At 37.7% G+C, this 25,728-nt stretch overlaps 1 protein-coding gene across 1 annotated transcript; it reads left to right on the forward strand.

The window, feature by feature from the left end:
- Positions 1-458: 458 nt before the first annotated feature.
- plcb2 (phospholipase C, beta 2) lies at positions 459-19,819 on the forward strand. The gene is made up of 32 exons (XM_041972120.1): positions 459-643; positions 906-983; positions 2,597-2,665; positions 3,468-3,608; positions 4,032-4,111; positions 4,248-4,301; positions 4,391-4,466; positions 4,653-4,753; positions 5,004-5,164; positions 5,258-5,404; positions 5,905-6,062; positions 6,718-6,800; positions 6,963-7,047; positions 7,483-7,696; positions 7,807-7,892; positions 7,969-8,065; positions 8,187-8,271; positions 8,438-8,562; positions 8,955-9,106; positions 9,543-9,707; positions 9,804-9,903; positions 10,085-10,189; positions 10,387-10,451; positions 10,583-10,673; positions 10,786-11,226; positions 11,418-11,601; positions 12,059-12,200; positions 14,672-14,736; positions 15,227-15,280; positions 15,472-15,529; positions 17,041-17,124; positions 18,689-19,819. The coding sequence occupies exons 1-32, from the start codon at positions 560-562 to the stop codon at positions 18,857-18,859; spliced, it is 3,801 nt and encodes a 1,266-aa protein (XP_041828054.1). The 5' UTR covers positions 459-559; the 3' UTR covers positions 18,860-19,819.
- Positions 19,820-25,728: the final 5,909 nt, after the last annotated feature.

Raw genomic sequence — 25,728 nt, forward strand, 5'->3', positions numbered from 1 at the left:
GGTATAAAAACATGTCTCCGTTTCTCTGGTCAAGCCGAAAAACAATGTTGACATGTCTGCATAGATTATTTTCTTGATTTTAATCTTTCTAAATAGTAATTGAGATACTGCACTTGGGGAAATATATTTCTTTTTTAAGGCTTGATGAGAACATTTTACTACTTGTTTAGTTTTGTCTTGTAGTTTAAAGAGAAAAATTGTATACAGATATAAATAAATCTGATGGTTTTCTGGAGAAAATGTTGTTTGGCTGAATCCAAACAATAATATATTTGCCTTACAGCATTTATTCTCAGGTTGAATCTATAGGCAGTTTGACAGCAACCCATCCACCTTTTGTCAAGTATTTTTTTTTTTTCTTTCCTACTTAATTTGCAATGCATATTAGCAGGGGTGCATCCTGACTACTGCCAGATCAGCTGAGCTACAGCTTAGTGCATTTTGAAACAGATGGAAACTTATGCTGTTTAATGTCTGGCATGGCTATGGTGGATATCTAGATACAAGTGATATTTTAGTTGTAGTATTATTAGAGAAAAAGCTGCTCTAGAGGGACAAAATGAATAAGAAAAGATACTTTCTTGAGCCTCCAGAGGTCAAAGACTACCTGGTCAAAGGAGAAAGATTTACCAAGTGGTCGGAGGTGAGTGAATATTGTAATAAAATAAAATGAAAAAAGATTATTAGATATCAGACAAAGTGAAAGGTATTAATTAAATGTTAGATCAAACTCCTTGTCTCATAATAATCACAATTTTTTTTCTTTGAATTCCAGTTTAACTTATTTTTTTTCTAATTTAGCTATGTAATAGATTAGTACACCTCCAGTTCATGTAGTTCAGCATCAATATAACAAGCAGACTGGTTGAAATCAATAAGCTGCCACTTCATTTGTCTCATCCAAGGACTCAAACAAGACTGTTCCTATCACCATGAAGATGGATCCCAAAGGTTTTTATGTCTACTGGATTAACCAAAGCAAGGTAATTCATATTTAAAGTCTGAAAAAGAAAGAAGCCACTGACAAGGAGGAGAATTAACTCCTGTTTGTTTACTCTTTAAGTACACACTTCCTAATATTTTAGCAAAATAGTTGGTGATGTTTTAATCCAATGATATATATTACATTGCATAGTTAAAGGTATTTCTACAATGAATTACATCATAGTAACAGTGGTTCTTCATTGTAACACCTTATAAGAAACACATTTACACCATCACGACAGTGTTGACAGAAACTGAGAATGATAGAAGTAGACTTCAAAAAAGAGGGCTTTATCAGAATCAGAATCAACTTTATTTGCTAAGTATGAACACATCCAAGGAATTTTTTGTCGGCAGATGTTGTCATTCTAGTGGAAGTATTAGGATAAGTAAAAAGTAATAAAATAAGTGAGGGGATAAAATAAGTAGGAAGTAATAGATAAAACAGACTCTTATATTGTTGTGTCTGCTATATACAGAGCAGTATTTACAAATACAAATTACAACTACAAATATCAAATCTATATACAGTAGATGCAGTAGAGGAGTGGTATAAAGTGAGTGATGACTTGAAATTATGGATTGTGCAATCGGTTAGCAGTTTATGTGTTCAGTAAAATGACTGCAGTGGGAAAGAAGCTTTTATGGTGCCTGTTAGTGCTGGTCTGCTGGGTTCTGAGGCGCCTGCCAGACGGGAGCAGTCAAAAAAGACAGCATGCAGAGGGAGAGTAGTCCTTTATGATGTCCCCTGCCTTCCTTTGAACCCTGAAGGAGTACAGGTCCTGAATAGAGGGCAGAGGGATTCCAGTGATGCAGTCCTCACAGTGCACTGTAGTCTGGTCTTCTTCTGCTTGGTGGCAGCTCCAAACCAAACAGTGATGGAGGAGCACAGGACAGACTCAGTGACTGCTGTATAGAACTGGGGCAGTAGCTCGAGAGCAGCCATGTTTCCTTAAAAGCTGCAGAAAATACATTCGCTGCTTGTCTTTCTTCTCCCACTTCAGATCCTGATAGAAGTATGTGCCCACGAATGCATGTGGCAGAAAAGCTGCAATGAATAACATTAGATTTGACTGCATCAAACAGAGGAGTCATGTCCCAGATTCACATCTACTGTGGCGTAATGTTCACATGATTAGGATCTGTTGAAGCTGTGGGATAGCTTAGAGCTTCTGTGACCTCCTTCCTGCTTCAGCAGCTATTGATCGGTTGTGATGTGGGGGCCCCATCCTGGTTCACTGTGCCGCTGGGCTGTGAAACACTCAGTCGAGAGGGCTATCTGTCTTTTAGTGCTTCATCCTCCATTGAGGCACCTACTGGTTTAAATCACTTAGAAAAACAAGTGAAGCCCACATACCCAACTCATTTGTGTGTAAACGCTATTGTAGTATTACAAAATCTTCATGAGTATATAAAATAAAAAGAAAAAGGAAAAGGGAAGCACTTTCCTTTATGTTACTTTGAGACAATGTAGTGAGATATTCCTCACTCAAAATAAAAACAAATCTTTTTGCTCTTTGCCAAAGGATGACTGGTCTCTAAATCCATATTTGGCATGGTGCCTATATGTTGAATTTTGTGTTAGAGATGACTCTCTACTTCTTGTTTCTAGGAGACAACATTCCTTGATGTTGCAACCATCAGAGATACCAGAACAGGAAAATACGCTAAACTTCCTAAAGTGAGTATTTGAAGTAGTACTCTGCACTCAGGTCCAATCTTCAAAAATAAATGCACTTTGACGTAAGAATCTCTGCATGCATGCAAATACATGGTCAAGCCCTTTTGTTGCCCAATAATTTGAGAAGTATATTTGCATTGCAAAAACAGCAACGAACAAAAGTACAAGGGCAACTCCTCAACACACAAACATAAACACACACCCTGCTGCAGACTCATGAACTGAGACTTTTTTTTAATGCAAGCGTCTTTTCTTTTGTACTGAAAGCTGACAGTTGTAGCTTCAGTTCATTTCCATTCCTTGCAGACCTCTACAAAGAGTTGCCATATGCAACCATCGTCATCCTTCTGTTTCCCTTAGGGAGAGCTGAGATAGTTGCATCTTTAGTTGAGGTGCAGATGGAAGCACATCTTTCTTTTTAGCCCCAGAGGAGCTTTTGGGAAAGCTGTTCCATTGCTGACGTCAGCTCTGTATCACTGAGAGCAGAGTAGAAGGGATTGATTGTAAAGAGGCAAATACCAGAAGGCAGTGCGTAAAGCATTGGGTTGCTTTTGTTTGTGTTGTGTTACCTGAATGCCTGTCTGTGTGTGTGTGTGTGTGTGTAGAACTAGTCCTGCTATGTTTGCATGTCATGGTTCCCTTATTTGCCTAAAAAAGTGAAGCTTTCAGTTGTCCAATCAGTTCAGATAATGTATGTAGTTGACTTAGATTTTCTTTTCTTTTTTTTTCAATAAATGAAGGTGATTAGTTAATGAAATGGAAGAAGTGCTATTGTACATTGTCTTCTTTTTGCTTCTCACAGCATCCAAAAGTCCGCAATGTCTTCAACCTGGACTTCCCAGACAGCAACCATCTTGCCAAAACCTTAACTATCGTCTCAGGTCCAGACATGGTGAATCTGACTTACCATAACTTCTTTGCTTCCAAGGAAAAAGTGACACAGGTAATAAACAAGGGCTTTAATGTACAAAACTGTACATGTGTGTTGCTGGCACTGTTAATTTTTTCTAGTTGTTTAGTCTTTCTGTCATTTATCCCCTGTGATTGCACCCATAGGCCATCAACTATTACATAATAAGCCTTTGCTTCCTCTTCAATGAGGCACTGTCTGCTTTTCTCTAAGTTTTATTAGACTTTATGACCCTAACATCCAGATTTAATCAGCTGTAATAAAATTACAATTGTCCTTTGTTTAAATGCAACATCCGTTGCTACTATTTCCTGAGGTACTATTGTGTTGACACCCTCTAGTGGTGAGTTTTTAAAGCTTTTGCAATGTTTTAAGAGTTATCAAAATGTCAGCTCACTGTGACATTGAATGTAACACAACTTTCCTGTTTTTTTGTTCTTATTAAATACACAACAGAACTGGGCAAATGACATACTTTCAATTGCCTACAATGCTGCGAGAAATAATGCTTGCAGACAAGTCTTCGTGGATAAAATGTAAGTGAATGTTGTGCAGTCTGCCAAAATAGCTTGCAGAAGATGGTGAATGAATAGTGTTTGATTTAATCATAGGACAGATTCATTATTACATGCACAGAGAATTCTAATGGGAATATTTTGTATTCATTCTCAGATACGTCCGCATTTCTCTTCAGACAAACAAAGATGGAAAGATCCCTGTAAAGAAGTAGGTTTCAGTGTAACCAAGAGATGGTCAGTTTGTACAGTGTATTTTCAGATTTGCCTATCAGTTTGTCACCAAAATTTTCTTTGAAGCATTTACAAGATGTTTCCTGCTGATAAAAAGAGGGTTGAAAGTGCCTTAGCAGCAGCACACCTCCCCAAAGGAAAGGTAAGAAGCGAAAACCTTGCTTCTAATTAAAATGCTTTTCCAATTTTGTCTTTATTTCTAGTAGCTTCGCCTTTCATTTTCTAATATTTACCATGGCTTAAAAAGAAGGTTGTAATAATCTCATAACTACTTTGGTTTTAATTTTTTAATAAGATTTGTCATTATAATTACAACTTTATGTTTTAGTTTGACACCATAAAGCCTGATGTGTTCACTGAGTCTGCCTTCAAGACCTTCATGACAAATCTCTGTCCTCGGCCTGAGATCTATGAAATCTTCACTTCTTAGTAAGTCTACCTTTTTCCTCCTCTGCTTATTCTTATGAATAAAAAATATTTTTTTAGTTTGTTTATTGCATAACAAATGTGCCTCAGCACAGATGAACATAAACTGAATTATTCTGGCCTAATACTTTGCCAGTCTGAGGCTCCATCTTACTCTTGCATGAACTCAGGTGGCAGTCAGTGGGCCATGATGGACATAAGCGCCACTGGGTATATTTCTGATGCAACTGTCATATCTCATTTTGCACTTCAGCTCCACCAAACCCACCATGACAAAGGAGAATTTCACCAAGTTCCTCAATGAGAAACAGAGGGATTCTCGGCTCAACGAGGAGCTGTTTCCACGTCTGCGGCAAGACCAGATCAAGGCCCTGATTGACAAGTATGAACCATGCACCAGCAACTCCAACAGAGGTATGGAGACGATCATTTTACTCTTTGGAGGTCTGACAATGCTTTTGTACTTGTGCTTTAAATGCTTCAGTGTGTCTTTTTATACTTCAACAGGTTTGATTTCTCCAGAAGGTCTTTTATTCTTCTTGATGGGTCCAGAGACTTCAGTTGTCATGCAGGATAAGCTGGCCAAATCTCTGGATATGACCCAACCCATTCCCCACTACTTCATCAAATCTTCCCACAACACATACCTAACAGGTCACACAAATCACTTTGATTTTAACTTACAAATAACTGTACTAAGCCTCCTAGCTAGGTTCTTAGAAATGTTCTAATAGTGACAAATGGGGGGGGGGGGGGGAGCCAGCGCAAAGTGTTATGGTAAAATAGGATACTGTGTGCCACCAGATCAGTTTCTGTGCTCCTTGGCATTTGTTTGTCATGTCACTGGAACTCCTATAGAGAATTGAAATACCTCCATAAGATAATAATTTGGTGTGAAATCTACGGTAGCTGGGTCTAAATGAGCTGAGAGAAAGTGAAGTTAATGATTCAAATCATTCTGAAAGAGGTTTTTTTTTATCAAGATAGAAACTTTTAAGATAAAGATCATCACAAAGAACTTATATTGATTTATTGATACTACAGAAAGCTACCAGATCCCCTCACTGTGTGGATCAAGGTTTCAAATTTTTCCTCTAACTTGCCTCTGTCTTATTTACGTACAACCTTGCTGTTGTTTTCTTCTCTGTGTGTAGCTGGTCAGTTCTCTGGCGTGTCATCTCCAGAGATGTATCGCCAGTGTCTTCTGTCTGGCTGCCGGTGTCTGGAGCTGGATTGCTGGAAGGGTAAACCTCCAGATGAAGAGCCCATCATTACCCACGGCTTCACCATGACCACTGAGATCCTCTTCAAGGTTATGACCCATATTTAACTTAGTAATAAGCGTGTAACATAAAATATTAGGAACAACAACCGATTGTTTGCATTGACTTTGCACCTGACACCTCTGCCCATAGTCAGTGCTCTTCCCCATTTTCCTGCCAGCTCAGTTTGCATCAATTCAGTAGAAAATCTTTTACAAAAACACATGCAGCATTGCTGATTTTATAGTGTTAAATGCATCATGGTTATGCTGGTAAGTAAGTGAACCTACTACTTAATTATGCTGAAATGGACATTTGGAACAAAGAGCAAAAGTGTTGAAAGTATTCAAAGAGCACACACAAACACACACAGGCAGGAAGACGTCAGCCTCTCACACTCAACTCTTCCATTTAAGGGCAGCTGGAACTTTACAGTCCCAAATGCCCAGACACAACACCTCAGTTCAGTTTACCACAGTGTCTATGTGGATCTCCATATAGAGACAACAACAGCTTGTCATTGTTTCTCTGCTCATTTTTTTCAGAGAATATGTTTGTACCCATGTTTTTGTTTGTTGTTCTGTCTTTAATTTATATTTGCTCCCTTTTGCTCCAGCACCACATTTTTTATTTATTTTATACAAAGCAAATCAAAGCCAGGTCAAAACCAAAAAGGCATAAATGCTCCCCTTTTTGTTGTGACAGGATGTGATAGAGGCCATTGCTGAGAGTGCCTTCAAGACCTCACAATACCCTGTTGTCCTCTCTTTCGAGAACCACGTTGATTCGTAAGATCTGAGTTTTAACATAAACTCGTGACACTAAATGCTGCTAACACAATGTGATAATGTCATGATCCCAAATTGAATACTTACATACTAGATGCAGCTGAACCTTTTGCGCATGTAAGGGTAGGTTGATATAAAAACTGTTACTTTTATTCTTTTCAGGGTGAAACAACAAGAGAAGATGGCCAACTACTGCAAAACCATATTTGGTGATGCTCTGCTGACAGAGCCTCTAGAAAAATACCCTGTAAGTTCACTGCTGCTACACACTCTTCTGTCAGAATGATCATGTTTAGGCCTCCATGGATGATTTATTAAACAAAACACTGTATGATAGATTAGATGCAGAGTTGTATGACTGAAACCTGATTACAATCAGGAATGCAATAAATGCCCCAAGTTTATTTATATTCACTGCCTTATCATTGCCAGTCAAGACCCTCAAACACACATACTAAATCTCAGCTAAAGCCACAGTTCTGTTTTAAAACTTTAAGAAAGAATAGAAACTAAAATTTAAGTGGTTGTTCTTTTGCCCATTCCCAATCTATCTATCAACTTTTGCGTAAATGTCTAAAAACTGAGAATGTAACATTGCCCTCTTGATGTTTTTCATTGACCTCTGAATCTATTTGGTTATAGCCGTTTGAAGTTCTATCTTGTCTGGTTCCCTAAATTTAAGCTGAAACCAGGCAATCAAATCCCCAGTCCCTCTGAGCTCATGGGCAAAATCCTTATCAAGAACAAAAAGGGAAGCCATGAAAAGCCAGCCCAGACAAAGAAAAGCAGCACAGCAGCCACTGATCAGACGACATCTACAGCTGCACCCACTCAGGATCCAAACACCCCATCCCAGGATGCAACTACTCCAGCAGCTGGAGCTCAGGAAAACCAAGGTGCACATGACAAATCCTATAATGAATTAGGTTATGTACCAAAAAACACAGGAATATTTAAATATTTTTATGCATCACTAGGTCACTAACAATATGTTGAATTATTTAAGTTGATGGGGAGGGAGCTGTGGAGGACACTGAGGAGCACGAAGACACAGAAGAACAGGATGAGGAGAAAATGAAGACATCAGATGAGGTAAATCATTAAAGTTTCATCTGTTTCCTGCAACAAGAGTCCAAATGTCACCTGACTTCCTGTCAATCCACCACAGGGTACAGCTGGACAGGAAGTAACATCCTACGAGGCGATGTCATCCATTGTCAACTACATCCAGCCCAACAAATTCATCTCTTTTGACAATGCTCGAAGTATGTCTGCACACCGTAAATCAAACTCAGACTAAATGCATTTTGGAACAGGACCCTGGTAAACACATAAGTCAATGTGGCTGAAGCAGTTCTTTTCTCCCATTTTCTTCTTTTTTTACAGAGAAAAATAAGAGTTATGTAATCTCATCTTTTGTGGAGACCAAAGGGGAGGCAATGATTGCCAAGACTGCTGTTGAATTTGTTGAGTATCCTTTAATGGTGCTGCAAACGTTGCACCAATAAACACAAATACTCAGTTCAAGCTCACATAAATTCTGTTGAATATGGTCTTATATAACAGTCAGTGCAGAGCAAAAGGAGAGATACAAATACAAAAATATATATTCATGTTTCCTAAATGGTCTCTCTCAGATATAATAAGAGGCAGATGAGCAGAATTTACCCCAAAGGAACAAGAATGGACTCATCCAACTACAGTCCTCAACCTTTTTGGAATGTTGGCTGCCAGATGGTAGCACTCAACTACCAGACCATGGGTATCTATTGACACACACACACACACACACACACACACACACACACACACACACACACACACACACACACACACACACACACACACACACACACACACACACACAGACAAAACAAAACAAAACAAAACAATAAAAAAAACCCTGAGGAACATCACTTATTTCCTGCATCACAAGCATAGATATATCAATCCATAGATCAAACTGCAATTTTCTGACACACTTAAAAACATTTGTATTTCAAAGCTGTGTTCCTGTTTTTCACCACAGCAGGTCAGTGTTGCATCTCTTTGTGCTGCTCAGGCCTCTGCTGTTCTCTGCATCCCAGAATTCTCATTGTTGCTCCTGAAGCTGCAGAGAGGTGGCATGAACGAGCTGTTTGTGTGTATTTCCAGACTTCCCCATGCAGCTGAACATGTCTCTGTTTGAATTCAACGGCCGAACGGGATACATCCTCAAACATGATGTTCTGCGTCGTGGTGATAAGAAGTTTGACCCTTTCTGTGACAGGATTGACACTGTGGTGGCAAGCACACTGACCATAAAGGCAGGTTCCATGTGATGTGCTTAGTAGTGTTATTTAATGCATAAATATAATCATATGAGGGCTCAAAATAATTTATATTAAAGCTTCTAAACATTTTTATATGTTAAGGCTGCATTATTTATTGCATTTCATTGCATTTAAATAAATAAACATTTAATGCAGTATGTATATATAAATAGCAGATGATTTCACATGTCAAGATGAGGTAATAAATTAGCCTCAGTAGCTCTGAGAAGTCTATGTTTGTTGTTGAGATGCAGAGTCCATCATAACATAGGTTCCCTGCTGCAACTGACACACAGTTCTAGGTATTTCAGCGGACTCTGAGCTTAATTTGAAGCCACTATTTCATAAACATACATAGACACAGCAGAATTCATCAATACTCTTAACCAGTTTATACATGTGTGTCATCATCATACACTTGTCTCACCAGATCTACTCTGGACAGTTTCTGTCTGACAAGAATGTGAAAACAGGGGTTGAGGTGGAGGTAATTGGACTGCCAGGAGACCCCAAGAAGAAATATCGCACCAAGTGGTCCACCACACTTAATGCCATTAATCCAGTATGGAACGAGGAGCCTTTTGTTTTTGAAAAAGTGAGTATTTAAGAACAAAATATGTTAAATAGGTTTGTGAATATCGTAATGGAAGGCAAATCTGGATGCAATCTGTCTGTTTTTTATTTTCCCTAGATTCTGCTCCCAGAAATGGCCTCTCTGAGAATTGTAGTCCATGAAGAGAATGGGAAATTCTTGGGACACAGAATCATCCCAATTGATGCCATTCAGTCAGGTCAGTAACTCTGTAAAAAAAAAAAACAACCAAACAAACAAACAAAAAAACTCCTCTTCATCTGATGTGTATTGCTTAAAAGTCTGTCAAAGGATTTGGATGTTCAGAGGTAGTCAGTCTTAGTATTAGAGGAACCGCTGCTTTGTTTTAAATCACCCAAATTTTTATTTGTGCCCTGCAGGTTTCCACCACATCTGCCTTCGCAGTGAGAGCAACATGCCTCTCACTCTGCCTGCTCTCTTTGTGTACATCGAGGTCAAGGATTACATCCCTGCTGCATTTGCAGGTGCTAGTTTTTCACCCTGTGTTATTGCTAAAGAAAAAAAGTAACAAAATAAAGCAAACAAAACCTTTGCCTTCAATGTTGCCAGAGTAACAAACACAAACAAAACTGTGGGGAGCTCAGTAATATTTAATTTTTGTATGATTTAAAAGCATGCATTTTCATTGCCTTGTACACTGATAAGTTTCAGTCTCCCACAGATTTCACAGATGCCTTATTTAATCCAACAAAAGGCTCAGAGAAACCCACAAAGACCCCTAAAGAGGTAAAATCATCCACTTAAAGTAATATGTGATGTACTCAGATTTCTTATAAAACCATAACAGCGCTGATTAAGTTCTTGGAAAATGACCAGCTCTGCTAAATTGTTCCTTTCCTACTTTCTAACCCCTGCAGTCATCCTCTGACTACCTTTCTCCCTATGAGTTGCCACTTGTGGTCCAGCCCCCCACAGACAAAGCCAAAGAAAGTGAAGCCCCTCCTGACGGTAATAAGCTGTTCAGGGTTTATTTTTAGTACCCTGAGCTGTAATGTGACCCTTGTATCAGACTGCAGTGTATGGTTTATAATTTCATCTCTCAACTTTTTGCCTCTTTTAGAAAAAGTTGCATCTGAACCTATACCACCCGCTGATGACACTGAACAGTTATCCCAGTCTCCACCTGAAGCTAGCACAGAAGAAGCGAAAGATGAGGCAGATACTCCACAACCTGAGCCTCCTCAAATACTTGATACCACTCCTACTGAAGATGCAAAAAGTCCTCCATCTGAAATCCTACCAGAAGCCAAACCTTCTACCGAGGAAGTTCCTGCTGAGGAAGAAACAGCCACAGAACCAGAGGCAGCTCCTGAAGCCAAAGAAGAGCCAATCACTGGCCCTGGTACTAACCCAGAGTCTGATTTAGATGACAAGGAGGCACCAGAAGCAGCTGCTGAAGGGTCTGCAGCTGAAGAAACAGCTGCTGTGACCTGTTCTGCAAATTCATCTGAAGACTCTGCAGGACTGAATGAGTCATCCCAGCCAACAACAGGCAGTGAAGGTAACCCTGAAGTACTTCACACGCTTCACCCATCACATTTTTTCTTCTGTCAATACACTTTCAGTAAAAGAATGCTAAAAAGAAAAATGCAGACCAATTTACAGGCTTTTTTTGTTGTTGCTGATTTGATTTTACCCAGCACTCGCAGTAGAAGATTCCCTCAACATAGCTCTTTGTTTTATTTGCTGCAGAGCCTTCAACTGTGACAACTGAACAACTGACACAGCACAAGAACTATCTGAAGGTCATCAAGCGTCAGGAGAAAGAGATGAAAGAAGCTGAAAAGAAATATCAGAAAAAGGCTGAAGATCTAATTCAGAAATACTCTGATTCTTTCAAGGCCATCAAGAAGAAGGCTTCGATTAAGAAAAAAGAGTATAAGCATTTCCCCCTCTTTCTTTCCCTTACGGAAATACAGTAGACCATTTGACAAAAGAGGTTTCGATTAAGTTGCAAGAAGAAGGGTGTTCTGAGCCCCATCTGTCCACTTGTTTATGTCTAATCATTCACCAAAGACTGTTCTGCTTTAGCAAAGTAGCACTGAATTTGACAGCTTATTGATTCTGACTTAATAATACTGGTGCTGTTGTTGATTTGGTCAAGTTTTTTAACAAGTTTATATTTAGATACATGTATAATATTCTGCAGTTAGTGTGTTTTCCCTGCTAAGCTACAAGTTACTGAATGAGTTTGGGCTGAAGGACTTTTCCTGCACACTACTCTGTGCTAAGCTGTCAGGCAAAGTCATGTGTTATTAAAGAGAGCAAAGTGGCTTATAGTTTAGAAACTATTCCTTTGCAAATGTCCTGCTTTTTGTGTTTTACTACATCAGGGGAGGGGACAACACCTCTGAATCCAGTGTGAAGAAAGAGCGAGTGCAGGAGCAAAAGGATAAAATGCAGACTGAGCTGCAGACTCTGTGGACAGAACAATGTGATCAGATGAAGAAGAAGAAAGAACAGTGTGCTACCGAGGTTTGTAAAATTCACCTTTTACTTTAAAAATCTGTAGTTTCATTTAGGATAAGAAAAAAATACATCACTGGAGAGAAAAAAGTCAACATATTTATTATGTAGTTGAAGCTGTACTTTGAAAGCACTGTCACAATTCTGCTCCCAGCTCTACAGGTTACATTTGCATCTTTTCAACTTATTTGGGTTTTCTGACCTACATTCTTAGTGTTTCCATGTGTGGCAGCTGCAACCCAGCAAAAACTAGTCCATTAGATTTATAAATATAGTGCAAAAAAAGACAATATAAGTGTTTTCAGGAAGGTTTTCTTGGCAACAAGATTGAAACCAGAGACTCATTTTAAGCAAACACTTGGTGATGCTGAGGAGAAAATACAACAGGAAGACCTTCTAGGGAAATCTGACTCAGGTGTAAAGGGAGCATGGAGAAACAATAAGCATCACATCAACAAAAAATTAGCATGTTGGTTGGGACAGTAACAGCTGATCTGAAAAGTTCAGCACCAGAACTAGAGGTATTTGTAGAAAATTGCAGGGAGGAAACAAACAGAAACTTTAAAAACTAAGGACACAAAACTCCTACACCAGCTTGCCAATACACAGCAGACGGACAGAATAAGATATTTTGCACATTTATTAAACTAGTGAAAAACTAGTTAAAAGACTATTAAATTATTGTGAAAACAAACACCACTCATACAAATGTAATAATATTGCTAAACAGGTTGTCAGAAGAATTTGCCAACACAATGGCCTTTTACTGCAGAGCAGTGGTCACCAACTCCGGTCCTCCAGATCTACCATCCTGCAGGTTTTAGTGTTTCCCTGGTAAAACACACCTGATTCAAATGAAACGGTTTTCCAAAAAATGGTCAATTTTTGCACCAGCCTGTTAATGAGCCATTGATTTGAATCAGGTGTATTTTAGATTTGTACACAAAATATGTTGTGACAAATATGCATGGTTGATGCATGGTCATTGTCACAACTATTCCACAAGTTAACACCTCTAACAGAAGCACATCTCTGCTTTATTTTTGTAATTTTTTATTTTTATATTTTAATCTGTTCCCCTCAAATCATATCGACTCTCTCTTATGTCAAACAGCTTCTGAGTACCGCGGCAAAGTAAATTATTTTTTGCTTTATACGCTATCTGTGCCATTTTATATTAAAATAAATCATACAATTTAAGGGTATTTAAATGAATAAACAAAGTGTTAGTTGGTTCTGTGAAATTTGAATGATTTATAATTCTTATAGCTCTGTTTTGTAACTTTAAAATAGGAAAAGTGTTGGTTTTCTATGTATTATCCTATATCTCTACACAATAAGTCATATATGGAAGCAACATGGAACAATAAAGCATGTACAGTAATTTTTGTCCTTTTAGTCCCATTTCACTGACTTTCTTATTATCAAGCCACATTTCTGATATTGCATTTATACTGAACTGTTTTTGTTTACACAAACATTCTTTAATTTTAGGAACCTTTTTTTTAAAGATTTCTACCAGTGAAATCTACAAATGCATTTTCCATTTTAATATTCAAATTGAATTGCTCTTTATAGTACTCACAAATAGTATTATTTTTGTAGAAGTGTTTATCTTGGTCACCCCAGGATCAGGTGTGTTGGAGCAGGGAAAACTTAAAAACCTGCAAGGCTGTGGCTCTTAAGGAACCCAGATTGGACATCTTTGCCCCATCTAATATGATAAATGTTTCATATATGATACTTTGTTTTTCTACTATTTCTAGTTAAATTCAGTAAAGCTGAAAACCACAACATTTTGTTTATTTACAATCTACAGAACATCCCAACATTTTAGGAAACAGGGTTGTTGGTTACAGTAAATAAACCAGTAATTATTTGCAGTGAAACAGTATAATTATTTATGTTTTTACCATCGAAAAACATTTTGTTTATTGTACTCTAACTAGTCCCAACAGGATTTGTTTATCTAATTTCTCTTATTTATAAGTATACAGGGTTCCTTGAACTTGCCAGATTAATTCTGCTTCTTGTTCGAGCTGTTTTTATGTGTTCCTCACACAGCAACCACTCTCCTCACACTCAGCTCTTGAATGTCTTTATTGTATGTAATGACTTGCCCCCAAAATAGAGTTAATCTCTATGACTCAGGATGCATTCACCTTTTCATGTAGCAGCTAAATTTACCTCACTTTGTTGTGTTTTTGTGATCATTAGTGGTGAACAATCACAGTTTAAGAGGGACTTTCAGTTCAGCATTAGACATTTTAAGTATTTGCAACCTTAGTGGACAGAGTGCAAATTATAGACGGTTAGATTACTGTATGTGCTTGTTACCCCAAATGCTCTGGTCAATCTTAAAGTTAAATTCTCACCAAACTGGCAGACAGGTTGAACTTTTGGTTAGTGTTTTGTAGAGCAAATCAAATCAACGTCAGAGCTTTTCCTTGACTGTGCAATTTAATTTTTCATTGTGACAGAGACTTACCAAACTGTTGGAGATGGCCATGGAGAGACACAGCAGTGAACTGAAGACCCTGGAGAGGTGTGAGCATACATGCAACACCTTTGGGACATGGTGCATAGATCAGAAGGCTTTACTGAGTCTGTCCAATCTGTCCCCCTGAGACTTTGGTGTGAAAATGTGTGTGTCATCTGAGGTGAAAAAGTTGACATTTTCCAAGCAGAATACCTCAAATAATGAATGAATCACCTCAGCAGGCAGGTCTTCCAATGTCCTTGGCTGGCTTATGGTGTTAGATTTGTGTGTGTGTGTGCATGTGTATGTGTTGTCCAAAGTCTCCAGCAGGCAGATGGGTATCTCAGGACAGCTATTATCCAACAGGTGTTTAAACAGCTGTAGGAACGCAAAAGCAGCTCTGATAATTTACCTGTCTTCTTTTCGCTGTACGGATAAGGTCACATCAGACACACTCAGCCCTGCAACTCTTGATTAAAGCGAAAAGGTTAATTACAGATTTGATTTTCATTTGAAGATTGTGTATCCTCACTTGCTGTTTTTTCTTGCATTGCAGTGAAACTAAAGAAAAAAAGAAGATGCTCCCAAAATGTCAGAATGAAAAGTCAAAGTGAGTTCACAGCCTTGAATGACTTTTATTTACTGTCAGTTTCCCTGTAGGTGAAAATTAACAGCCTTGTGTCCAGAGTGAAAAAAAACTGAGGATAAATATTTTATCTTCTGTACATTGAATTGGATTGAATGAGCTGGCAATTTTTTAAGTTATGTTGATGTTATTTAGTTGAAATTATCTTCATTTAGGTTGAAAAAGGCAATGAGCACGGAGCAGCTGGATGAGACCAGTCAACCTGATGGTGCAGTAAGTGAAAAACCACTCTCTTTGTAAATGTTTTCTCTTTTGAACACTCTGTAAAATTATAGAAACCATTCAACAATTTAGGAAATCTTTTCCTGGGAGCAACATCCACATTTTTATGTTTCTTGTACTGGGTAAATGTGAAGCCAAAGTTGTGCTAAGGATGGAAAACAGCTAGCTTGGTGCCAAAAGTTAACTGTCTGTGAGGGCTTACAACAACTTGTGATGCAAGAATAGGGTGTAAATTTTAGCTGATGAACTAAAGATGCTTTGGCATTGTAATTGTTGAGGGAATCAAGTAAAACAGAGATAACTTTTGTTTCTTATTTCCTGCTATGTCTTACACAAGTTACTTTCTCATTACCTAAAGTTTAACTTCAAAGAACTTTAGGTCTGTTGTAAAAGACCATCTTTATAATCTTAATTAAAACATCTTAAAATATAAATCTAACACTACAAATCTAAGCTACATCACACTATATAATGATTTATTTACCAACTCTGTTGAGACTAAGGAAAAGACTAAATGAGGAGAACAAGAAGTGTGTGTATTTAAAGGTTGAACTTCTAGTCTCTACAAGCGAGTGATACTGTATTTGCTTACTATTAAACATATCCTTGTGTGTGTAAACACCACCAGCTTGCAGCACTGTATACAACAAATGTTTTTATCTAACAGTGTAACCATGGTGACGAAGTTTCAAATGATTTGAATAAAACAGAAAAAATGCTACCTTAGGCATGTTACAGCACACATGTTCATGTATTGAGCGCCCACATGTTGCTTCCAGGAGCCCACACTCATCATTTTACTGTAAGTACACCCACACATGCAAAAATATGTACACCTATGTATATGCCCACGTTAGGCTGCCAATCACTAACACACTAACACTCTCTTTCTACCCAATAAATAAAGTGCAGGCTCTGAACATAGACCAAGCCATTACTCGGAGCACTTAGGTTAATCCATGTGTGGTCAATGACTCACCGAGCTCTCCTCTTGTTCCTCTGTCAGCTCATCAAGATTCAGCCCTGATGTATCTGGGTTAATGACCTGGCCATTTCACTTTGCTCCTTGACAATCGACTCAATGTGCATGGCAGGGAACCACCCCCATCTCGCCAGACATTTTGGTAGCATTAACATTCAAGCTGATCAACTTAATAAGCACTTTCTCCATTAATTACCCCAACTACTTATAACACAATCACTTGTTTAATCAGCACTGCCTCAGTATTGAATTCTAGACTTCAGCTAGGGCTGTGTAATTTAACTGGACAAGTCCAACGTGCAACTTAACTGTATTGATCCTATCTCTCAGGTTGCATCCCATGAGTACATATACATACGCTTGCAGGGAGGAACATGAGTACATGAACCACTTATAGACAGTTTGTATCTCTCACACTACATGCACAAACACACACAAGCAAGCACACACAGACTCAAAACCACAAATCAATAGTGTTTTTCAGTAGTAACGTGTTTTGTACTTTACTGTGTTGTTACAGCCTTCAGAGAACAGTCCACAGCAAGAAGCACTGATGAAGAAACAAGCTGCTACACTGGAAGAAATAAAGGCCCTGACTAATCAGGTACACACTGATATCAGGAGACAACTGTTTTTGTCACTTCAAATGATATTTCACAGAATTTTTTTAACACATGAAACAGCAAAGAGGAACAAGAAGTTCCTTTTACACATCCTACAAAAGTACAACCAAGAAAGAGAGTTTTCTGGTCAGTTTTTGTCCCTTATTCTTATTTAAAAAACAGCTTTAGTTCCATCATATTGCCACTGTATTCGATTCACTGATGGCTTAATCCTGGGCTAAACTTAATTATAAAGTAAGACTCACTCTTTGAATACATTTGTACTGATTTTGACTGCATTTTATCATAATTATAACCTTTAGAGGGGTTTTCATTCAAAATCCTTTGCCAGTGTGTAGAGATTCTTGTTTTTCTTTTCTGTTAGCTGTGGCCATTTGTCCATTTTGTGCATCTCTATAGTGCTACAGCGTGACAAATCCAGCTTATGTGATTGAGAAACAACAGGCGGATCTCCCACAGCTGTAAATGACATCAGAGCTTTCAATGACAATGCTTTCTTTTGAATCGGAGAAATATTGGCAGTGAATATTGAGAAAGGAGGTGTGAAATAGTTTAGACACTGACGTGGGAAAGCCAGATGGTTGGTGGGGTTTTTATGTGTCACCAATAGTATTAGCTTACAATACAATTTTTGATATTGTTAGGAGCAGTGGGAGGAATTCAAATTAGGTTAAAAAAGAAAAAAAACAGGCAAAGAAAAAAGAATAATTTGATGCGAGCACATATATGCAGCTGTATTTTAGATTATTGACTATATATTGAGTCACTTACTGTACTGAGCTAAAAATCATATTCGAAGTCAATCCATTGCAGTGAACTAAAGCCCACTGCCTAATTTCAGGCTAGAAATAATCTTTAATTTTAACTTATACCAAAACAGAAATCCATATCAATATTTTAAGCACCTGTTGAAAAAATATTTTAAATATAGAATCCAAAAGTTTATCAATCTCATAAACCAACATTTTATTCAAAATAATAAATGTAAAAATATCAAAAGTTAAAAGTGGAACATTTTACTATCTCATGAAAATTATTGTCAAAAATTGATGGGAGCAGCACATTTTGAAAAATCCTTGTTCAGGACATGATCATGTTTACCACTGAGTAGCATCCCCTCTTCTTGTAATAATAATAGTCAGATAATAATCATCATCTTTACTTAAGAGACTCTTCCTCTCTAAGGTGCTCTTTTTATACCCAGTCATGTTACTGACCCTTTACCAATTAACCTAATTGCAAAATTTTTTTGTCCTATCCAGTTTGAAACTTATTGGTTTCATCAACTTCAACCTAATATTTGTCATGAAATAGAAAAAATGTCTCCATTTCAACATTTGGGCTCTTTTCCATGTTTAATTGCTAATAAATGAATGGTCTATAAGATCTGCAAATCATTGCATTTTGTCTTTATTCTCCTTTTACACAATGTGACAAATGTTTTTAGAACTCAGGTCAATCTGGGGTTGTACAAAAAGCAGTGTAAAAGAAGTGTACTATCCTTTTAGCAATCCTCCAACTGATCTTTGGCTCTTGTGTTGGCAGCTCAATCAAGATGCCCTGAGGGAGCATGCACAGAAACTGAGGTCTCTGCCAGCAGAAGTGAGGGAGGCTGTTAATGTCTGTGTGGGGGCGCACTTTCCTGAATTGGTTGATGAGACTGGAAACAAGAATGTTGGGGGAGTGGGCTTCTATGGAGATGTGTTCCTGGGATAGATGTACTTTAAAAAACTGAGCTCCCTTGTAACCCAACCTTAACTTTGTTCTCAAACAAACCTGAAATAAAGCGATAGGTCTGAGTGTAATTATGCAGCAGTTGGAAGCATAAAAGAGTAAGGATTCATTTTAGATGTTCTATTTATAGCTAGAGTATCCTTTGGGGCGTTTTAAGCTATTGTTCATGTGTCCTTGAGGAGGTATTAGTCCAAAGTTAGATTGTTTTGAAATTTTTCTAGTTTCCTGTTTGAATCTGTATTTCTGTTTTATTCTCACAGCAAAATAAATACCCTAAATTAGACTACACATTAAAAAAATACTTTCTAGATGACAGCTTTTCACTAAAAACCTTTGCTTGGTACTCACACTTTCCTTTTGCTCTATTATTAAGTTTTAAAAATAGGAATAAATCTAGCAAGAAAAATGTAGAAGCAAAATGGGTCCGCAGGCTGAGTGAGACAATGACTCCTTTTGTCACAGTTCAGTACAGCTCAATTTTGCATGCGTGATTCTCCATGAAACCACAGCAAAGCAATCACTTAGGCTGATATAACCACGCAGACAGTTTTGCAGAATAGAGGGAGAATTTTGTCTTTGACAAGGATAAAGATCTCATAAAGTGACAGCACATAGACACACAGAGGATCCAGCACTAATACATGAATACCATTTTGGATGTATGCCTTTAGGTTTGAAACCTTGGGGGTTTTTTAATTGCTTATATTAACTTGGCTTGGCTTGTTTTTAGCCATATATTATTCTCTTGCTCATGTAAACTGAAAGCACTGTCACAAGCATAATCTTTTTTTTTCAAATGGATGCAAAAAACATTACAAAATTACAAATTTTAAATGTCTTTTTTGGTACAATTAATGTATATTGGCACAAATTAAATGATTTTTGTTTTGTGACTCATGATTTACCACGTGATAGAGCCAATTAATAAACTGATATATACACTGTTTTTGTGTGTGTGTATTTTCTTTTTAATTCAATGAGGATGTACCATTGAAAATAATTTTGGTACATTACCTTCATATAAAAAATTGTTTGAATGAGATGCAGATGACTTTCTGGATTAAATGTTTAAATAAAATGTGGAAAAAAATGTCAGGTGGTCTGACAACCTCAACAGGGAACCTTATGGCTCGAAGAAGACTGTGTCACAGGGTTTACAATCTGACAGGAAGTTATGACTAAACAAGGATTTTCTAAACCCAAATAATGAGTAATAGCTGGTGGCCGAATTTCCAGCTTGCCTGTTCCCATTGAGCTGTGAGAGATGTGGAGAAAACTAGCCTGACATTACTAAAAACACAAATACTAGTTTCTGGAAACTCTTTGTCAATTTTTTATGACAACTGCAGCAGAAAATGTTTTTCTGTATTACTGGTTCGACCCAGTATATAAGAAAAATGCATAGTATACAGCTATCTACAGTATAATTATATCACTCCTAGCTTACATTAGATTAATAGTGGAATTGTCCAAGTCAAAATCTGTTCTGCCAGTCTTGTTTGGTTCCTAAATTCATTTACACCATCAATGCATCTTTATTTATGGTTTTGACTTGATCAATCAATGAAGTAACCAGATTAAAAAGCTACCTCTTTAATCTTCAGCAAACTCTTCCTGCAGGTGCTCTTGATGATTGTCTGCTGTGTTTTCTTATAGAGGCTATTGGATGTTTTCTGTTTCTTTAAAGGATTTGCAGCTGATTCTCCTATTTTTAGTTTGTAGTTGTTTTCTGTCTTTTATATCTTTGTCTCCTCTTTCCACTTTTTACTCTACTTTTCTCTTCTGTTTACTCTCCTTTCTTTTGTTCCCTCTGTTAAGTCCAACATTAGTATGTGAATTCAGCAAAAACAAATTAAATATACAAAAAAATTATACTTAAGTCTCAAGAGGAGCCTTAGATCCATAAAACTCCTGAGCTAAGGGTGTTGATCCATCTTTGAGAGCTCGGTGGGATTAACATGCTAACATGCATTTAAAGCTCTAATTTTGGCCTGACTGACATAGTAATTCAGTTCTTCCAAATGTCATGGAAATGTGTTGAATATCTGTGACTATATTTGCTGCTGACTTCAAACACTTCAGTGATGTGCATGACTGTGTGTCCTATCCCAAACCACAAATTCCACAACTGGAAATTTGTTGGAAGTTGCTGGAACTTTTTCCTGAAGTTGTGTGAGTAATCATAATTTGAAAAGGTAAAACTTTGGAGAGGTACAACTATTTGATATATCACTGTATATGATGGAAAGAAAAATAACTTTTGTTTAGCTGTTAACGTGCATCTAAATTGTAAACATATTCCTCATAATACAGGCAGGAATCAAATATGCACATGCAGCTAAAACATAAATATTGATCATAAAAACTCAAGGGATAATCCAAACAGAATACACACAAAAATGACAATGCTATTTGTAACTAAAGTGTCCATAGGTTCAGTCAGCAGTTGGAATGTGTGTTGTTGGTACATAGAGTCGAGTGATGACTGCCAAGGTTTTTCTCTTCCTCTCTTTGCACACTTCTTCACAGGATCTATGTTTGCCAGTGCAATCTTAACTGATTCACAATAAAGCACAACCTCAATGGTTTTTTTTTTCTCTCCAACAAATGCAATGTCAGTGATGAAATAAGTGCCATAATAAAGGCACGTGGATCAGGGAGAATACAGGTAAAAATCTCTCAGAGACCGAAACATGTTCTAGCTTAATGTCAGCTCCACGTAGAGTGCATCTGTCGCTCAGTGAGAGGCACTTGTTTTTCCATCTTTTCACTTACATGCATGCATTCATTAAAGAACTCATCTCTGACTCACCATCCACAGCAGTCTGTCCATTTGTTTTATTTCCTTTTTGGTGTGACACCCTTTTTCTGAATCAAATGACATGACTGACATTTAAAAGCGGAGGATCGGGACAAATCACCAGGAGACACATCTTGTGCCCGAGAGTCCTGCCACCTCATGAACAACACAGATGAACTGTTAGCTTTCAAGTGTGAATTCAGTCAGCCCTGAATCACAAGGCTGATAATCTTACATAAGATGAAGACACCCCTGCAGCGCCATATCATGCCAGCTGGAAAAGAGTGGCCGTGGACCTCGAACCACCAGGCAACACTGGGATTCTCAACTACAGGAAAGTCAAAAGCACTTCCGAGGGACACATTCTCACAAAAGTAGTGAGTAACTACAGGAGCAGAAGGAAAATCCAGATGGCAAGAGTTTCCAATTTGTGTGGGTTAGTAGAGAATCAGGTCAAATGAAAAGGTATGAAAGGGTAAAAGTGAAGGACTAACTGAAAAAACGGAATTGTGTACTTGTCTTTTGTACATATTGAATATGCGATGTATATGTTGGGAAATACCTAAAATCTATTATCTTATTAAAAGGTTAATGTCCGATTCTCAGACAAATAACCTTATATCTCTTCAAGCAAAGTTTGGTGTGATGAATAATTCAAAGATAAATCAGTGACACCATTCCAAACCTAACCGAGACTGAACTGACCAGGTCTACTCAGTTCAGTCCTACGAGGGCCTACAATGTTTCCCTGCTCCTGACTCAATTAAGTAGCCCTGATTTAGACTATTACTCTCATTTTGTATTGTGCTATAGCCATTGCACTATCTGTATTTATTATTTATTTAAATCTACTAGCACTCCTGTACATAATGAACACCAGATTTTCTTTCTGTCCATGGCAGCAATAAACAATGTGTATCTCTTGTAAATCATCACCACTGAGCTACTGTATTTATTGCATCTTTGGAAATAATCACAGTCCACAGTACCAGTCAAAAGTGACTGGTAAAGCCTGAGTAAAGCTTCGTTTCCACCAAAGTAGATAAATACTTTGGACTAAAACCTTAAAGAGCTCTAAAAACTAAGCATGCAGAGCATGCAGAGCATGCAGATATATTTATGGCCAACTTCATATACCTGTAGCAATAGACACTCATTCACACACATATTTATATTTGATATACTGATCTGTATTTTGCTGCTTTGTACCTGTTACATGTGCAATGACAATAAAGTTAAACATGAATCTGAATTCCTAACATTAACATTTCCTCCACCATACTTGAGGAAAATGTATTTGTTCTGCACCAACACATTTATTTTGACAATAACCCTAACAGCTTTGTCTGGGAAATGTCTTTGGACAGCACATTTTCCCAAAGGCTTGTTCATTTCAATTGTTGGCACCATGAATCAATTATTTTAAACTACTTTCTTTAAAGATGTGATAAATGTATGGATCTACTTACCTTCTTCATATATCTGATCATTTTTCTCTTTTCACATATCATATACTGAATCCTTCTATTTAAAGACTCAGTTCTGAACCATAATCTATTGAATATTGCAAACTGCAAGATTAAACTTGACTACAGATAATGTTTAAATAAATTCAATTAAATAATAATAATGGGTTATATTTGAAGAGCAAATAATGTACCTCTTCCTCTTGCTGTTTCCTGTGTGAAGAAGCTGGCCTGACCCACAGGAGGTGGAGTCATGATCCATTTGGCTTGAAGTGGACGCCATCCTGGATGAATACTTAGCACCCACACCACCCACATAAACACCACCTGCTGAGGCTGTGCTGTCACAGGCTGCATGTGTCTGTGGTTAATTCTGTGGGATGTCTTTTTTTTCTCTTACTGCCTTTAAAGATGACCAGAGATTTTACAATGATTAATAGACATAATTTACATACGGTTGCTCTGTAAGCCCATCAAAATGATAATTCTGGTACTCTTTGGGCTGCTAATGAGTGCCTCATGCACTCACCCTCTATTCCACTGTGTCACATGAGGGCCTCTGAGAGGCACCTTCATATTCTCATACATGCAAATCTTACCTTTCTACATTTATAACAAGGTGCAACCAGGGATGTACAAGTTTGCACACAGACACCCACATAATTTGTAATAGTTCTACACAGCTCTGTCATGGCAACAGAAACTCTAATTTCTTCATTTTCTGCAGGCTGCTTTAAAAAATATTGTTCTTTGTACCATTTGGACACCTTGTTGCATAATAATATCACCATGGTCCCAAAATCTCTGCGGGTGGGAGCATCTGTTCTGCTAAGGGTTTAAAAGACCGAGACATAAGAGTGGCATCAGTACCCTGGCAGCTGCTGTCACTGTTATGTAATCTTAAAGATGCTCAGATTGAAGTGCAAGTGACTGAGCCTAATGATATGCAATGTTATTCAATGTTCATTTTTGGATGTTACTAAAAGGCATCAAATAACTTCTACATTTTTAAAAATAGATTTTTAATTATTACCGTGTGAGTGTTAAGTTGTTGCATGTAATAAAACATTAAATACTTCAAAAAGTGTTTAGATGAAAACCAGACTAAGCTTCCACATAAACACACCTCTGGTATGTGTAACAAACAAAGCTTTTTGAAAACCAGAGGCTGAAAATATATCAAGCAGTGCACATTTTAACTGATGAAGACCCCCATCCCACATGCATGCTGATCTGTTTTTGTTTTATCAACCTCAGTGTTCACCTAACCAAAGAAACTTTGGTTTAACTGAAAGTTTGCACATGTTTAATTGCACCGGTTTTTATTCTTCTGAGTGCCAGAAGTATACGGAATGCAGGAACACACAGGAATGGTTGGTCTGCCATGAGCTACAGATTTACATTAAAAATGTCAATATGACATGGATTTAATAATAATAATAAAAAAACAAGGGTCTGGTGGGTGGGCTGACCCAGCTTGAATACCAACCTGGCTGGGTCTGTTTTTAATGCATCACACTACTACTGGACAGACAGAAAAGAATGACAGACAAACACACATTAGGCTTGGCATGTAGCATTTGGTACTCTGGGGTGGTATGGCATCCACCCCCAACTACCTACCTACTCTGTCCTGCTCTTGCCTGGGTTGGAGGGGGGGGGTGTTTTTAAGGTTTTTTTTTTCTTATTATTCGTCTCTTGTCTCTCCAACTTAAAAAAAAGTATATACCCACAAAGTACCATCTTTTTTTAACTAAACAGGCACTTGGTTTTTTTTTGTTGTTTTTTGTCTGATTGTCTTTTTCTCTTTCTGTCTCTTTACAATTGCCACAAGAAAGAAAAAATTACATACATTTCAAGTTAAGCACTTAAGGCAGCTGAGTCACCAGAAGCCTCTTTTGAAAGACATTGCAGTCTTATTGAAGGTTCGTTGAATTTGTCATTTCTTTTCTTCCATTTTCTAAAAAAAAAAAAAAAAAGGGTGGGTGGGCGGGGGGGGGGGGGGGGGGGGGGGGGTATTACTTGAGCTGCTTCTCGCTGTTGGAACGTGAACACTGAGCAACGTGACTGGCAGAGCATGTGGAAGAGAGAACAGATATGGCCTCAGGGTCATTTAAAAAGAAAGGAAGCTCCTTCAGGGAGCAGCAAAGTGGGTTGCCATTTGCACAGCAGCAACTAAATAATCATGTTTACAGTATATCCAAGTTAGATAAATATAATTAATTTGCAAAATCAACTAAATGTATAGGTTTGTTTCCTCATATATATATATATATATATATTTATATGTATGCTTGTATTTCAGTTTTGCCAAGTGTGTTTCAGCAACACTGGCAGATTTGTACTCCAGGTGTGCCTGAGTGTTGTCCATCTCTGCTCAATGAAGACATGAAAAAATCTATTTTTTGTCCATTTGTACAATTTATTGAGCTGTCATTGGTTAGTGGTCCTGCGGGGCCACAAATAGAACCTGTCAAGCAGGAGATGGAGAGGGAGCTCTCTAGATCTCCATCACCTCCACATCACTGCAGAAAAGGAATTTCCATCAGACCTGATAGATTAAGGTGAGGTACAGGTGACACATT

This window comes from Melanotaenia boesemani, chromosome 20 (assembly GCF_017639745.1).
Source record: "Melanotaenia boesemani isolate fMelBoe1 chromosome 20, fMelBoe1.pri, whole genome shotgun sequence".
Taxonomy (NCBI): Eukaryota; Metazoa; Chordata; class Actinopteri; order Atheriniformes; family Melanotaeniidae; genus Melanotaenia; species Melanotaenia boesemani.

Bases quoted from the DNA above. Each gene is read 5' to 3' on its own strand.
- plcb2 (XM_041972120.1), top strand. From the start codon at position 560: ATGAATAAGAAAAGATACTTTCTTGAGCCTCCAGAGGTCAAAGACTAC. The intron at 4,112-4,247 runs GTAAGTGAATGT...ATTCATTCTCAG, and splicing joins CAAGTCTTCGTGGATAAAAT to ATACGTCCGCATTTCTCTTC. The intron at 6,801-6,962 runs GTAAGATCTGAG...TATTCTTTTCAG, and splicing joins TTCGAGAACCACGTTGATTC to GGTGAAACAACAAGAGAAGA.